At 44.4% G+C, this 16,672-nt stretch overlaps 2 protein-coding genes across 2 annotated transcripts; both read right to left on the bottom strand.

Annotated features, from left to right (window-relative positions):
* Positions 1 to 11,091: 11,091 nt before the first annotated feature.
* On the bottom strand, positions 11,092 to 11,808 carry LOC129151915 (protein FRG2-like-2). Its single transcript, XM_054728527.1, has one exon. The coding sequence runs from the start codon at positions 11,806 to 11,808 to the stop codon at positions 11,092 to 11,094; it is 717 nt and encodes a 238-aa protein (XP_054584502.1).
* Positions 11,809 to 15,299: 3,491 nt separating this feature from the next.
* Positions 15,300 to 16,016, bottom strand: LOC129151914 (protein FRG2-like-2). Its single transcript, XM_054728526.1, has one exon. The coding sequence runs from the start codon at positions 16,014 to 16,016 to the stop codon at positions 15,300 to 15,302; it is 717 nt and encodes a 238-aa protein (XP_054584501.1).
* Positions 16,017 to 16,672: the final 656 nt, after the last annotated feature.

Here is a 16,672-nt window from a genome sequence, read left to right as displayed (position 1 = left end):
CTATTTTATTAGGTAGGATTTTATGTTTGTACCTATTTAAGAAACACTATAATAGGAAAAGTCAACATATGGATTCTGCTTATTTTTCTTTAAAGCAGGCTCATATATTACCAAAGTATGAGAAACTCTGATAAGAACATTATATATTAGGAATATGAATTTGTTCTATTATTTGATACTAAAAACAAAAACCTTGGTACTATCAAAGCTAAACTAACTTATCATACATTTGAATTAGATTTGCTATAAGGCATGTTGACAATGGCCTTAACATTTTTTGGGGGGTGGGGGTGGGGTTGTAAAAATATTTTACAAAGATTCGCTACAACAACATCCTTCAATAAACCAAAATATTGCTAGTATAGCAGGTAAGCCTTTCAGAGATAACATTCAACTATGCAGAAATGTCATGTTTTTTATTAATCTGTGACTGAATTTAATGATTGAACCCTTAGTCATGGCTAGCAATGCAATGGAAATTAAAATTGCTTATTCAAGGGAACTGGATTACTCCTAGATGTTAAACCTGGGACACTCCCCACCCCATTCACCTTCTCTCCTTTGCCCTGAGGATGAGCTAAGCTCTTGATGAGGCTCCTGTATCAGCCTGGCACCTCACCCATGTGGCATGCTGTGTTACCATTCTCTTCCCTTGAGAGGGAGTTTGTTTGATTCCCAACCCCTCACCTCCACCCCTGCCTTTGGGTTCATGCTCTAGTTTCAGAAGCTGGTGTCTGGGGTCATTTCCATGGCCTTTTGTTTCAAGGTCAAGTACTTTGTTTCTTTTGTGGGCCAACCATCAGCTTTCTCTAGTCTCTGGCTCTCTGGGCATTTCTGCTTCCCCTCCCTCCCCACTCCACCTCTTGCCTGCTTTCCTACCTGGGTGGGGTAGTCGAACTTTCAGAGGCAAACTGGCCTTTTCATAAAAACAACGCTGACACAGTTAAGCACAACTATCTAAAAGGAGACTTCCTGACCATGAGCTGTTGCAAAATCCCTCATTTTCTTTTACAGAGTTGTATGAAAGCTGAGATTATGATAGGGGAAAATAAGAATTCAGCCTTGCTTGCCACAGTGCTCGTACAGCTCGGGGAACCCAGGAAGAATTTGACCTTCTCTTCTTAGATAAGGGAACGAAGTCGGAGATAAGATAATGTTGCCTTGGGGAAAACAAATGTTTGCTTTCAGTGATTTTCCCTCAGGGAGCCTAGCTGCTCTTCTGAACTCAGGACTGAGCCCGTTTGGGTTTCGTGCCGGCGAGCTTTGCATATAAAGCATTAAGCCTCTCAAATGAAGAACTGAAGAATACTAAGTACCCCTGGTCCGATCAGTGCCACCAGGCCCAGAGTGGCATGGGGGCCGTGTATAGAAGCTAAAATGTCTTGTTTTAAAAATATAAACATTGTAAGAAAAAACTCATCGTCATAATTTTACTGCAATTTGTAAATGTTCTTTCATGAAGGTTTCATGCAGGTTAAAGGAAGAGTTTTGACTAACAACAGTCTAAATATGTATCCTTTTGAAAGTTCAAATTTAAGTTAAAAGGGAGTTTTACGTGGATGTAAACCTATCACGAATTTTTCTGGGGAAAGCAGTGGTGGGGGATTGCTTTAAGCTGTTGTGTGGAATAAAGCTGGGAGACCTGGGTTAGTGTTTTGGACTCTGAACTTGATTTACTTTATGACCTCCAGCAAGTCACTTTGCAGGATCTTTGTCACAGATGAGTCGAGTGTTAGGGTCCCCAAAAGGAGGAATGCACGAGGCCCAAAGGGGTAAAGAATTATATATTTATTGTTACATCTGCTAGCAGAAGGGCTGAGACCAAAATGGCATCATCGAGGCAGAGTAGGGGGAGAGGGATATTGATGTATCTTGTAAGGTAAGGTGACCAGATTTTAACATTGGTAAAGTGGGACACCATTGACGGGGGTGGGGGGAGTTCTTTTTTAAAAAAATATATATTTTATTGATTTTTTTACAGAGAGGGAGAGGGATAGAGAGTTAGAAACATCGATGAGAGAGAAACATCGATCAGCTGCCTCTTGCACACCCCCTACTGGGGATGTGCCCGCAACCAAGGTACATGCCCTTGACTGGAATCAAACCTGGGACCCTTGAGTCCGCAGGCCAATGCTCTATTCACTGAGCCATACTGGTTTTGGCCCAGGGGGGGGGGGCGGGGGAAGAGTTCTTGATTAAAAATTTGGTCTATATTGTAATCGCTTTTGGTTTTTTTAATAAAAGGAAATTCACTTCTTAGATCATCGTTGAATTTGCATCCTCTTTTCTTACTCATTATGATAAAAATCTTAAAAAAATAATTTAAAATTATATTATAAATTATTATATACATATTGCTTAAAAACACAGTAAGTAGGTACATAATTACATGAACATATTTTATTGTTAGTTTATAAATTAAATTAATTTGATCGTTATAAAGTAACTATATTTTAAAAATTATTTTAATCCTATATTTCTTTCTAAATAATAACAATACTAACTTGTATTATTTTTCCTCTGAATTTGCCGTAATGTAAGTCGTAAGTGTCACTTTCAAGGCCAGTGCTAGACTTTTTGCCGCCACTATAAAATATAAATAATACGAGTACTGTCTGCTAAATTCAAGAAAATTTATGTATTTATGAAATAAATAAATAAATTACTTACCTAAATTATCTGAATAGCTGATTTGTAATGACATCACTTGTTTAACTAGCTTACTAGCACGCAGTACGATGTGTATTGTCTGAGAGACAGTTACAAAATGTTTTCGTCATTGCCAATCCCCAAAAAATGCCATTGTTCATTAAGTCCAAACAATGGTGGACGAATTCTAACAACTGATCAACAATGCGAACTTTGATAAGCAGTTCTCAACAATCAGTTCTCAACAATTATTTGTTATTATTAAAGTTTAACATTATAAAATTAACAAAAATAATATAAAACTCATATCCTGGCTAAATAGCCACATGGCCGCTGAAAACCGTATATTCCCTTCCCGTTCTCCCACCGTTCCCTAGCTTGTCGTGCATTCTTTCCAAAAATCGGGACTTTTTTAAAATGCCGCGGGACGCGGGACAAATTGTTAAAAATCGGGACCGTCCCGCCAAAAGCGGGAGGTCTGGTCACCTTAGCCTAATACCAAGGACCTAGCCTTGGAGCTGTATTGAGGAATAAAGCAGACAGGCACATGGGCTGTCCGGAGCGTCTCCGACCACCAGAGGGCAGTAGGGAGCCACTGATGCCCTCCCCAGGATGCTGCAGAGGACTGGCTGCCTTGGAGCGGCCCCACAAGCCTCAGTAGAAAATTCCCGGGGCAGAATGACACCCATTCCTCCACCCCACCCGTGACTTTCTGGTTCTGTCGCGTGGGCGGGGCCGGCAGTCTGTAGTTTTAACACACGGCCCACAGGATTCAGATGCAGCAGCTCCACAGCTGACTTTTGGGAACTGTTCCCTAAAGTATTCAGAATCTTCCACTCAGCTCCCCTGATCCAGAAGGACATACACGATCGTTAGGAGAGTGATATCTGTTAAAATGTTTTCCTGAGAAACTAGACCACATAACAATGAGTAGTTAAGACCTGTGGACTTCAAAGAAGATCATAAAGATGCGCAAACCCCTCCAAGGCTGAGCAGCTGGATGTGGCCAGCACTTGGAAGCCCCTTCCCTGCCCCTCTCTTACTCTCTGAGTGATCTGCACTCTTGGCATGGTTTTGAAACAAAGGATAGAAGAGAATTTTTTTTTAAATATGTTTTTATTGATTTTAGAGAGAGGGGGAAGGAGAGAGAGAGAGAAACATCGATGTGAGAGAGAATACTAAAGTTAGAAAATAGTTACCATGGCCTGGCCGGCCTGTCTCAGTGGCTGGCTGGGCGCCGACCTATGAACCAGGAGGTCACAGTTCAATTCCCAGTCAGGCACATGCCCAGGTTGCATGCTTGATCCCCAGTAGGGGGCGTGCAGGAGCAGCCAATCAATGATTCTCTCTCATCATTGATGTTTCCATCTCTCTCTCTCTCTCCCCCTTCCTCTCTGAAATCAATACAAATATACTTAAAATAAAATAGTTACAACGATAATGATATAATAATAAGGAAGGTTTTCAAAAGACCTTTGCTGGGAATGGATTTCCTAGCCAATCTCTTCCCAAACCATCCCCTATAAATAGGATTCAGCACTAAACTTCAAAGCTGAGTAGTACTTAAAACAAAACTGGATCTGAGGGCAACACGGCCAAGAAAAGCCTTCATTATGGTCAGAAATGAAATTGCAAAGGTTTTGGGTCAAGGTAGTTTGTTTCTCAGTTGAAGTATCAGTTATAAATACCTGTTTTAAAGATTTTCAAACTTGATGGTTTGATTTCTTAGTGTCTTATAGGTGGTTTAACTTCATTCCAAATGAGATTTTAGACCGTTGTTAACATAAAAACATTCAAATCTGTAAAGAATTTTTGTGAGTTTATATTTGAGCCAAACTGTTGACAATTGCCAGGAAGCAGAATCTTAATAGATTGGGATAATGATCCAGAGAATGGTGGTTTTTCACCTCGTTTTATACATTACAATCAAAGGAGGAGATGTGAGTGGGTTGCATGAAATCCACTGGTGATGGATTAGGGAGGTAGGAGAAAGCAAAGCGGGGCAGTGGGGGAAGGGGGGACCTCTGGGACTGGATAAAAAGTAAAATGATAGACACATATTTATTTTACTTAGGTGAGTACAGGATAGTTAACAGTCAACAATTAACAACGATAACAGGATAACAATGAGGGAATTTTTGGTTTTTGCCCTGGCGCCCTGGTGCATTTGGTTGTGCCCTGAGGGGTCCGGTAAAAGGGAAGTTACAAGTTACCCTACCATTTCTCAGGGATGTTCTCTTAGATGCAAAAGGACAATAGGCTCAGTAAGATCGAAGTTGAATTTTGTCAAGGAAGATACCGGCCTAGGACATGACTCCCCACTATAACTGCTTTTTAATGAAAGGTTTTTAATTTCAGACCATCTTTTGTGGTTACTTTAGGTCTCCTGAGTTTGCAAGGCCGCCTCGCAGGCCTCCTGGCCTTCCCTGAGTTAGTCAGGTTAGCATGTGGCCCTTTTATTGTCCACACTGGGAACCACATTGAAACAGAATCCCTTGGACCACTTAACCTCAAAGCTTCGTTTGCAACCACACAACACACACACACACACACACACACACACACACACACACACACACACACCATTTGAAGTGTTTGGTCTAGCACACGACTATCTTTCTGATTGTAATTTTCAAATATCTATACCCTTTATGGAGAACTCAAATCTCTAACACAAAATACCCTTCGAACAAACCTCTTCCTTGTGTTTGGGAAACCACAGGTCACCTGGAGGGCCTTCAAAACCCAGGTTTTCAGAAACTGTAATTTAGAGCGTAAGAAGGATCATGGTGTCTTGAGTTTAGGAGGACCAAAAGATATCTCCCCCAAAATTTAAAAACCAGGAAACCAAACAATTTGTACTGATTTAGATATTTAAAATGTCTTAACGTGCCCTAGCCGGTGTGGCTCAGTGGATAGAGAGTCAGCCTTCGGGCCAAAGGGTCCTGGGTTTGATTACGATCGAGGGCACATACCTTGCAGGCTCTTCCCTGGTCGGGGTGTGTGCAGGAGGCAATCAATCGATGTGTTTCTCCCATGTCGATATTTCTCTCTCTCTTCCACTCTCTCTAAAAATCAATGGAAAAATACTTTCGGGTGAGGATTTTAAAAAAAAGAAAAAGAAAAAAGCCTGTGATTAACTATGGAACCCAGAGTTCAGTTGAGACCTCCCTGCCCTTTGGGGACTTAGGGAACCCTCGAATGGGATTATTCCAAGCCCCTGCGTTCACAAGTGTTCCTGTGTTTTGCTTCCCCTCAACCTGGAAATTCAGGCCCTTGGAGGTCTCTGCAGTTGGTCATTCTTGTCAAGCATTCCTAGAAGTTAATAATGTCATAGAGTTTCTGTAGGGGTCATGAGCTGCCACGCACTGCCATCTCTTGTACCCTTCCTTCTCCTCTCTTCCTGCCCCCACTTCCTAGCTCCATCCATGGTCCCTCCATAAGGATCATAGGGAGCTGACATCTCATCTCCTTGCTCTGTATGCCCTTCGTTCCCATGGCCTTGGCACCAACCCCCCCTCCCAACCCCAACTTCCACACACCCATAGGCAAACCTGCTCTGTGTGGCCCTACTGAGTATTTTCCCAACAAGCATGGAACTCACCTACCAGGGCGCTGAAATTTTAAAAACGTCTTTATCTCCCTACAAATATTGCAGACAAAAAGATCATAAAGCCACGAGACATGCAAAGCTATTTAGTCTCTTTCTCCACAGAAGGAAAATCCATGCAGAAAAGGTGAAGACAATAGGAGGATGTCAAAGACTTCTCAATCCTCCTTCCCTTAGAGGCTGCAGCAAACGTGCCCAACCTGAATTGTGTGCCTCTCCGGATGCTACGTCAGAGTAGGTTACTCTTCTTTCTTCCGCATCCTCCTCAATCCTCGGAAATTCCTCTTCCCCATTAACTAAACCTGTCATCCTCTTCCTTCTCCTTGCGTATGGGTACACATCCAACAAGTAAGCTTTCCACTGCTGGTTTTTGTATTTATTTCTCTTGCTGTTGCAATGAGCTGTACTCATCTGATGTGTCCTGTGTAGAGAAATGAGTTTCTCTGACAAAAATAAGATGGATTCTTACATTTTTCTTGAAGAGTTGCATGTGTTCATGTGTTGTTTTACTGAAAAGGCCATCAGTTCCCAGGATATATTTCTTTTCAACCTTCACCCAATCTAACATGCTGCCACCTACTTGCTTCAGAAATGGACACATATATCACTAAGCTTCACTGTGCCACTTCCTACTAAGGCACACAAAAGAGGGCACTGTCTTTATCGAAGGACGTTAAGTAGCAACATGATGTAATAGGAGACGTTGGACTTAAGGTCTGAGGGCCTCACTCCCAAAGGGGTGCAGGCAGGTTATTGAAACTCCCTGAGTTTCTTTGGTTTCCTTGTTTGTAAAATGAGTAAAAATAATTACTTCCCAGCGTGGCGTTGTAATTGTTCATGGTAAACTTCTGGGCAGACTGCAAAACCTTTTACAACACTGAGATATCAAGCCAGGATTCAGCCATCAGTACAAGCACCAAAGAGGGTGTGAAAGGAAGGAAACGTGAATCGAGCCAAAGCTCTCAGTCTTCAGGTGCATTTCTGTGGGTGTGAGCCTCCGATCCCTTCCTCCAGCTCAATTTTTCATACAAAACTTTATCTTCAACAGTGGCCTTGGGTTTGTGATGCATTGGCCATGGCCCGAGTCAGCTTAATAAATCCAAGCAAGCAACTTAAACTCCACCCTCCCGAAGGTAGGTCCCACTGAGCCACAAGTTGTCCAGAACTGATCTTTTTGCCTCTCCAGGCTGCAGGCTCCAAGCCTATCCTTATGGACTGTGCCTTCTCCTTCTCTTTGGGCCTTTCCTGGGCAACAGTCTAATGCATATAGATTGAGATATATTCGGGGCAGACAGGCTGAGTAATTCAGACCTAAGCAAGTCATTATCTCCCTGATCCAACCCAATTCTCCAAGAAGAGTATCCCCAATGTGTGTGTGTGTGTGTGTGTGTGTGTGTGTGTGTGTGTGTGTGTGTGTGTTTGTGTGTAGACTCAAGGATACTGGATTGCTAGATTTGTTAAGGAACCTGAATAGGATGGGAACACATTAGTGATTTCTCAAGGCCACAGGCTTAGGTTAGATCTGGAAGATATTCTTGCTGAGTCATACATTAGCCCCATAGTTGCCAGATTATGGGGAGTTCCAGTGGCGGGGGGAGGGGCAGAAAGTCTGGACAGTGAGGTCGGGAGGAGGAGGTTGGAGGGGATCTCTTAGGGGAAGTGGGCCAGCAGTTGTTTGCCAGCCAGTAGGAAAGTATTTCAATATATTAATACCTGCAATGTTCTTATGTGGACACACAAGCTGAATACCAGTCTTGGGATGGAGATACCTGGCAACATAGATACAGAACTTGAAAAATTGGGCCAAGGTTAGTCTTTACCAGAAATGGCCTCTTTGCTGCATTCTCTCTGGCAATCATCTTCTATTATCTGGGCTTCAGACTCAGAGGCCAGATAAATAGAAGACAATTTACAACCATAAACCAGATACTATGCTGGGGCAAGCCTATATTTCATCAACTAAAGTCTTGTTACTGGTTCCTTGCATTTGATTTTCTTACACTTTCTTTTGTTCCTTCATCAGCAATTCCCGCCAACAAAGCGTCATTCAGCAGCTGCTGTGCAGAAGGGGCTGGATTCCACAGGAGCCGCAGAGGGCCGGAGGACCTCTGCCTTTGAGACCCCCGGCAGATGTGGACAAAGGTGTGGCCTGAGGGAGTCCAGGAATCTTTTTTTTTAAATTTCTTTATTGATTAAGGTGTCACATATTTGTCCTCATACCCCCATTCCCATCCCACCCCCCTCCCCACACATGCCCCCACCCCCCTGTTGTCCTTAACCATTGGTTAGGCTCGTATGCAGGAATCTTCAAGAGCTGAGCTGAGCTGAGAGAGGGAGCAGTGTTCCTCCAAGATCACACCCAGCAGGGAGCCCCGACACTGATAGGTAGGCAACAGATGGAACCTGGTAAGGAAATGCTCGTCCCAGAAGAGATGTGTCTGTAGATTTACAGGTAAAATCCAACGAACCCAGCTTTCTTTACAAATTTGAATGTCTTTATGTTAACAGTCTAAAATCTCATTTGGGATGAAGTTAAACCACTTATAAATGGATTAAAGCAAGCTGAGGGTCGGGAGTGGGGTGGGAGGGAGACCACCGTGGAGGGGTAAAGGGCAGTTTGGAAACCACTGGTTAAAAAGAAGGCCCTCGGTGGCCAGCAGATACCTCCCTGCACAAATCACCTCATTCAGGCATCCCTGCAGGGAAGGCCTCAGACCCTGAGAGAGTAACTCAGGTTACAGACTAACCAAAATGTCAACTACTTGGTTCTCTCTGAGAAAAATGGGCTGGACTATTTTTGTACATTCCTGTAGTTAAGCTACAAGGCAAACTAGATCATCATCAGAAACCATTTTATTACTTTAGCATAAGCAACTGTGGTCACGGCTCTGGAAATATTCCAAGTCTGTATCATCAACATCCTTTTTCCATACAGCCATATAGATGTGGCAGGACATAATCAAAATGGAACAGTATGAGGGGGAATTAAAGAAACCAAATATTTAAATACACCAGGCTAAAACATCCTGAGAGTTCTATCTTCTAATCCAGTGGACTGCAAATTTTATTGATTGTGTACCCCAATCAGCAAAAACTGTTGGAGTCCACATCCCCAATATATGTATATATTATTTAAGAATATGGAAGCTTCTATTGATACCTTGAATATTAAACATTAATAAAATTTAATTTAAAATGAAAGTAGGAGTTCTAGTATTTTCTTTCCTCATTACTTTAGAATATTTAAATAACATTTTAATGAAAGAAACCTATTCTACATCCATGGAATAAACTATGCGTGAATCTCCTCTCAATAGAAAACTTCAAGACATTCTACCAAATGCAGTTTCACGAACATTTCTCCAGGGTGCTACATTGAGATCATCCTCCTCCTCACTGATGACTATCATCCTCCCATTATGTGAAAACTGCTTCCAAATCCCAGCTTTTTGTGTCTGTTTGCTCTTTGATCTTATATTTTAAGAGCATGCTGCCTTCCTTCATTGTAAGATATATCACAATAATTTAAAATATTGAAGACATCAAACATAATAAGCAAGTCTTGTCTGACGAGTTCACGTCGACAAAAGCTGGGTCTAAACTCTCATTTCTTTTTAATATATATCTTTTTTTATTTTAGAGAGAAAGGGAGAGGGAGATAAATATAGAAACATCAATGATGAGAGAGAAACATTGATTGGATGCTTCCTGAGCCTGCAACCCAGGCAGGTGCCCTGACCTGGAATTGAACCATCACCTCCTGGTTACTAGTCTTGCTAAATTATTGAGCCAAGCCAGAAATCAGTTGGGCTAAACTGGTTTCATCTTTCCCCATAAACTTAAATTTTATTTTTCTTATATAAAAATTACATAATCAGCTGGGCTTTCGATCCAGACTAGGTGTGGGGTCCCAGAAACCCAGGCCCTGCGTGCACAAGGACGGACTTGACCACCAAACCGACAGGACTCTGGGGACTTGAGCAGGTAAGACTCATCAAAGATTTGACATGAACAGCTCTCTAAGGGATTTGATATGTAAATAAAGGCAATAAAATATAAAAATTATATATATTTATTTGATGAAAGATTACAAGCGTCCATTATAAAATGCAAATAAAAACATAAAATACAGTATATTAAGCAAATAATAATATTTAATATGAGATTTAGTAACCTCTAATAAAATAGAATACATTGCAATCTATAACCTAGGAGGAAATTTACAATGAGACCTATCATCTCAGGCAGCTGAAGGATAAAGACATGTGACCAATAGCACTTAACATGCAGTAACTCCCGGGGAAACAAGAGGGACATGGTGATCTCACCAGGATTCCATCAAACAGAAAGTTAGAAACTTTTCTCCAACAGAACTAAAGGCTCCTCAAGGCTGTGATGTCAGTCTTCCAAGGAAGGAGGTGACAGAGAGAGGAGTTACAGCCTTTTCAGAATTCAATCATGAGCATTAAACCCATAGATTTGTTCTCATTTCCAAAAAAATGCTTGGCGCTCATCAGGAGTCAACATATATGAAGTGTCTCACATGAAATTTGCATTTAGAAATATAGTCTCCAGGAAACCCAGGGTTCACCACCTGAGTCTTGGTTTTCAAAGTCCTTTGTGAAGACAATCCCAACAACTGAGTCACACTTTGTCTCTCAAGGAGGCCCTGCTGGTCATCTGGGAGAATCCTGAAGGGGCAGAGCTTTGCTGTGGCTCCCAGTCTGCATCTGCTGAATGGGGCCCAGTGCCCTCAGCTGAGCCTAACCATCCCCTGGCAGCCTCGGCCGTCTCCAGCCCGGGGAAGAGGCACAGGCTCCCAGGGCGCCCTCCTAGGAAGGGCTCTGGGCTTCTCCTCCATCTCCCTCTGGACCCGAAGGACCAGACAGTGGGACTGGGACGAGCCATTCCTCAGCTGGGAAGACATAGGCGGCCTGGGTGGCCAGGGCATAGATGGTCTGCACCTGGGCGTGCAAATGCCCCCGCAGCTGGGCAAGCAGGGCATAGTGGTCCCAGCTCAGCGGGGCAGCAGCCTGCTGGTTCTGCATCTGGACGATGGTGTGGTAAGTGGCCTCAGACATGGTGCGCAGGGAAGTCACCAGGCTTTTCCGCAGCAGAGGTGGCTGGGCTTCCCGGGGCCTGGGTCTGGGCTGCTTCCTGTGCCCGGGGCGCTTCCTCTGGGCTCTGCTGGGGCACGGGTCCCCAGGCTCTTGGCTGCAGCTGCTGTGGCCGGCATCAGGGCTCTGTCTTCTCTTTTTAACAGTCACCCTGCACTCCTCTCCCAGAGAGGGCTCTGCCCTATCGCAGGGGCTGTCCCTGGAGCCTCTTTTCCTCTTCCTGGAGCTCTCCTGACTGGAGAAGCTTCCTGCTTCTCCTCTTTGGGTGCTGGTCTCTGTAGACTGGGAAGAAGCCTTGCCTTTTTCTCCTAGTGGTTTCTCCTCCACATCTGAGCTTCTTTCTTCTAAGGAATTCTTTTGGAGGGGAGGCTGGTCAGTGGGGCTTCGGATGGAGGAGCTGTGGAGATCTTGGCTTTCCGTTCCTGAATCCATCTTGCAGCCCAAAGGAGAGCCCCTTCCTCCTTTGCTCTGTCCAGAATCAGAAATGCCAGTTGGCCTGAAGGGCCTGCCTTTTATGAGCCCCTGGCAGGGTGTGGCTCACTCCTATTGGCTGAAAAATATTCACCTTCATCCAATCAGCAGAGACTCAGCTGGGCTCAAATTCCTTAGGATTGTGAGGGATTGTTTTTGTCAACAAAAGGTCACAGCCACCAATCTTATGCCAACAGAAGTTTCCAATATAGGGCGTGGTACAAGGAAAAACTTTATTCAGGTAAACAGTTTGGAAACCCACGGAGGCAGGCTCTGGTGGGAAGGCAAGTGTATTGTCCTGAGACAAAGGGGAGGCTGATTTTTATAAGTTCCCCACACTGCTCCCTGAAAGGTCTATTTTCAGCAAATGGTTAATCCAATCTGGCATAGTCTGATTGGACCCAATTGTCCTGTTCTGATTGGTTGGAATCACATGTTCTGATGGGTCTGCTCTCATTGGTCAGTAAAGATCCAATAGAGACCGTGGCCAGTGTGTTTCAGTGGGTGGAGTGTTCTCAGCCACTCCCCCTTCCCTCCCCCCCTCAGCTCCACCCTCACCCACAGGGAAGAGTCCTAGGTTCAATCCTAGTCAGGGCAGGTACCTGGGTTGTGGGTTCATTTGGCCCCATTTGGGTGGGTGCAGGAGGCAACTAATTGATGTGTCTCTCTCACAATGAAATTTCTGTCTTCCTCTCTCCCTTCCTTCTTCTCACTCTCTCTAAGAACCAATGGGAAAAAATATCCTGGGGTGAAGATTAACAGCAATAAAATTTGCAATGAAAATATAATTGAGCAGTTCTGGTTGGACAGCTCCGTTCCTGGCCCATTGGTTGAAGTCTGATACCAGGAACACATTTATAAGGTGTTGCCTGAAAAATAATATTGACTAGGTGTTTTCTCACCAAAAGGAACTGATCTGGGAAAAAGAAAGGCTTGCCACGCAGTGCAGGCAGACAGGGAAGCCACGTGCACACTCGGGCCTGGGAGCCAAGGTGGAAGGGTGTTCATAGAAGGGAAAAGCAAGTGAAGAGGAGGGGAAGGGAGAACCATGGAGCTTTATCATAAGGGCAATGTTATTCCTTTTGAGTGTAAACTGGTTTCTTAATGTGCAGAAACACTGTGAGCTCATTTCATAGTTTAGACATCCTTAACTTGGTGAAACTTCACCCCTCAGTAACCATCCTACCTCATCAAGAAACAACTGCTACTGTTATGGGTCAGCTGCCACATTAATACTTAATAAAGAGAATGATTTGAATGGGACATATTGGCCTTGATGGCATTCAGTATTTAAGATATCACTTAGCACACTGTGTTCAGCCAATTATTAAAAGATTTTTAATAAGATTTCCTCAATGAAAAAAACAGTGAGTTGGTTCACATTCATGGTGCAAGCTTCTTAATACCAAAGGGAGTGTGAAGAAGCTTGCTGTCAAAGCTATTCCATCAGCTTCTTTCTCCTTTCTCTTTGCTCTGCTTCCCTGGGTCTAAAGAGAAAGGCTTTCCCCTAACCTCTCGTTTATTTCCTGTACGAACGTTTTCGTCCTAGATGGAAGGCAATAAAAGAATTTGGAACAACTTTCTCACTCTGGGACTTAAGCTGTGCTGTTCTTTTCGATTATTTATTTATTTATTTTTAATCCTCCCCCAAGGATATTTTCCCATTGATTTTGAGAGAGAGTGTAAGAGAAAGTTACAGAGAAACATCAATGTGAGAGAAACACATCGATTGGTTGCCTCCTGCAATAGCCAGACCAGGGCCTGGGTTTGGAAGAGGTAGCAACCCAGGTAAGTGCCCTTCACGGGAATGGAACCCGGGACCCTTTGGTCTGAAGGGCAACACTCTGAGCCAAACCAGGTGGGGCTAAGCCTGGTTTTGAAGCTTAGTGTTCTGCTACCAAATCCTTTTTCAAATCCTAAAACTATCATTCAAATTATGTTTCCCCACTTGCATTCTTGCTGCAACAAGCTTAATCCTTGAGATAGATGATGCCTCAGGCTCCCTCGAGAGAAGGGCACAGGCCCCCAAATGTAAAAGGAAAGTAAGTTAACATTTTTAGAATTTCACTTTACAGAGCTCCATCAGTCAGTTGACTTCTATAGACTGGAATTTGCCTGCCTTCTTTCTATCTATCTATCTATCTATCTATCTATCTATCTACCTATCTACCTATCTATCTATCATTTTAGTATATTTTAATGGATTTCAAAGAGGAAGGGAGAGGGGGAGAGAGAGAGAGAGAGAGAGAGAGAGAGAGAGAGAGAGAGAGAAACATCAATGATAAGAGAGAATTACTAATAGCTGCCTCTTGATCCTGCAACCCAGACAGATACCTTGAACTGGAATTGAACCATGACCTCCTGGTTCCTAGGTCTTGCTCAACCACGGAGCAGTGCCAGTCGGGCTAAACTGGTTTCTTCTTTTCCCACCAAACTTTAATTTTATTTTTGTCATATTTCTGGGCTTGGCAAGCTCAGCCTGGTCACTGCCCCTGGCAGGGTCCCGGGGCCCCAGGCCCTACGTGCACAGGGATGGACTTGACCACCAAATGGACAGGCCTCCAAGGACCTGAGCAGATAAAACTCATCAATAATTTGGAACAAACAGCTCTCAAATATATAAATCAAGGCAATATATAAATCAAACAGCTCTCAGATATATAAATCAAGGCAATAAAAAATTATATGAATTTATTTGATGAAAGATTACATGAGTCCATAATAAAATGCTAATAAAAACCATATAAAATACAATATAGTAAGTAAATAATAATATTTAATACTAGATTTAGTAACCTCTAATAAAATAGAATACATTGCAATCTATAACCTAGGAGGAAATTTACAATTACGCCTATCATCTCAGGCAACTGAAGGATAAAGACATGTGACCAATAGCACTTAACATGCAGTAATTCCCGGGGAAACAGGGACATGGTGATTTGACCAGGATTCCATCAAACAGAAAGTTAGAAACTTTTCTCCAACAGAAATAAAGGCTCCTCAAGGCTGTGATGTCAGTCTTCCAGGGATGGAGGTGACAGAGGGAGGAGTTACAGCCTTTTCAGAATTCAATCATGAGAGTTAAACCCATAGATTTGTTCTCATTTCCAAATAACGCTTGGCTCTCCTAAGAGAGTCAACATTTATGAAGTGTCTAACATGAAATTTCCATTTGGAAATAGAGTCCTCCAGGAAACCCAGGGTTCACCACCTGAGTCTTGGTTTTCAAAGTCCTTTGTGAAGACAATCCCAACAACTGAGTCACACTTTGTCTCCCAAGGAGGCCCTGCTGGTCATCTGGGAGAATCCTGAAGGGGCAGAGCTTTGCTGTGGCTCCCAGTCTGTATCTGCTGAATGGGGCCCAGTGCCCTCAGCTGAGCCTAACCATCCCCTGGCAGCCTCGGCCGTCTCCAGCCCGGGGAAGAGGCACAGGCTCCCAGGGCGCCCTCCTAGGAAGGGCTCTGGGCTTCTCCTCCATCTCCCTCTGGACCCGAGGGACCCGACAGAGGGACTGGGACGAGCCATTCCTCAGCTGGAAAGACATAGGCGGCCTGGGTGGCCAGGGCATAGATGGTCTGCACCTGGGCGTGCAAATGCCCCCGCAGCTGGGCAAGCAGGGCATAGTGGTCCCAGCTCAGCGGGGCAGCAGCCTGCTGGTTCTGCATCTGGACGATGGTGTGGTAAGTGGCCTCAGACATGGTGCGCAGGGAAGTCACCAGGCTTTTCCGCAGCAGAGGTGGCTGGGCTTCCCGGGGCCTGGGTCTGGGCTGCTTCCTGTGCCCGGGGCGCTTCCTCTGGGCTCTGCTGGGGCACGGGTCCCCAGGCTCTTGGCTGCAGCTGCTGTGGCTGGCATCAGGGCTCTGTCCTCTCTTTTTAACAGTCACCCTGCAGTCCTCTCCCAGGGAGGGCTCTGCCCTATCGCAGGGGCTGTCCCTGGAGCCTCTTTTCCTCTTCCTGGAGCTCTCCTGACTGGAGCAGCTCCCTGCTTCTCCTCTTTGGGTGCTGGTCTCTGTAGACTGGGAAGAAGTCTTGCCTTTTTCTTCCAGTGGTTTCTCCTCCACATCTGAGCTTCTTTCTTCTAAGGAATTCTTTTGGAGGGGAGGCTGGTCAGTGGGGCTTCGGATGGAGGAGCTGTGGAGATCTTGGCTTTCCGTTCCTGAATCCATCTTGCAGCCCAAAGGAGAGCCCCTTCCTCCTTTGCTCTGTCCAGAATCAGAAGTGCCAGTTGGCCTGAAGGGCCTGCCTTTTATGAGCCCCTGGAGGGGTGTGGCTCCCTCCTATTGGCTGAAAAATATTCACCTTCATCCAATCAGCAGAGACTCAGCTGGGCTCAAATTCCTTAGGAATTTGGGGGATTGTTTTTGTCAACAAAAGGTCACAGCCACCAATCTTATGCCAACAGAAGTTTCCAATATAGGGCGTGGTACAAGGAGAAACTTTATTCAGGTAAACAGTTTGGAAACCCAGGGAGGCAGGCTCTGGTGGGAAGGCAAGTGTATTGTCCTGAGACAAAGGGGAGGCTGATTTTTATAAGTTCCCCACACTGCTCCCTGAAAGGTCTATTTTCAGCAAATGGTTAATCCAATCTGGCATAGTCTGATTGGACCCAATTGTCCTGTTCTGATTGGTTGGAATCACATGTTCTGATGGGTCTGCTCTCATTGGTCAGTAAAGATCCAATAGAGACCGTGGCCAGTGTGTTTCAGTGGGTGGAGTGTTCTCAGCCACTCCCCCTTCCCTCCCCCCCTCAGCTCCACCCTCACCCACAGGGAAGAGTCCTAGGTTCAATCCTAGTCAGGGCAGGTACCTGGGTTGTGGGTTC

Source organism: Eptesicus fuscus, chromosome 16 (assembly GCF_027574615.1).
Source record: "Eptesicus fuscus isolate TK198812 chromosome 16, DD_ASM_mEF_20220401, whole genome shotgun sequence".
Classification (NCBI taxonomy): Eukaryota; Metazoa; Chordata; class Mammalia; order Chiroptera; family Vespertilionidae; genus Eptesicus; species Eptesicus fuscus.
Note: the sequence above shows the minus strand (reverse complement) of the source record. Positions and strands in the feature narration are given on the sequence as shown.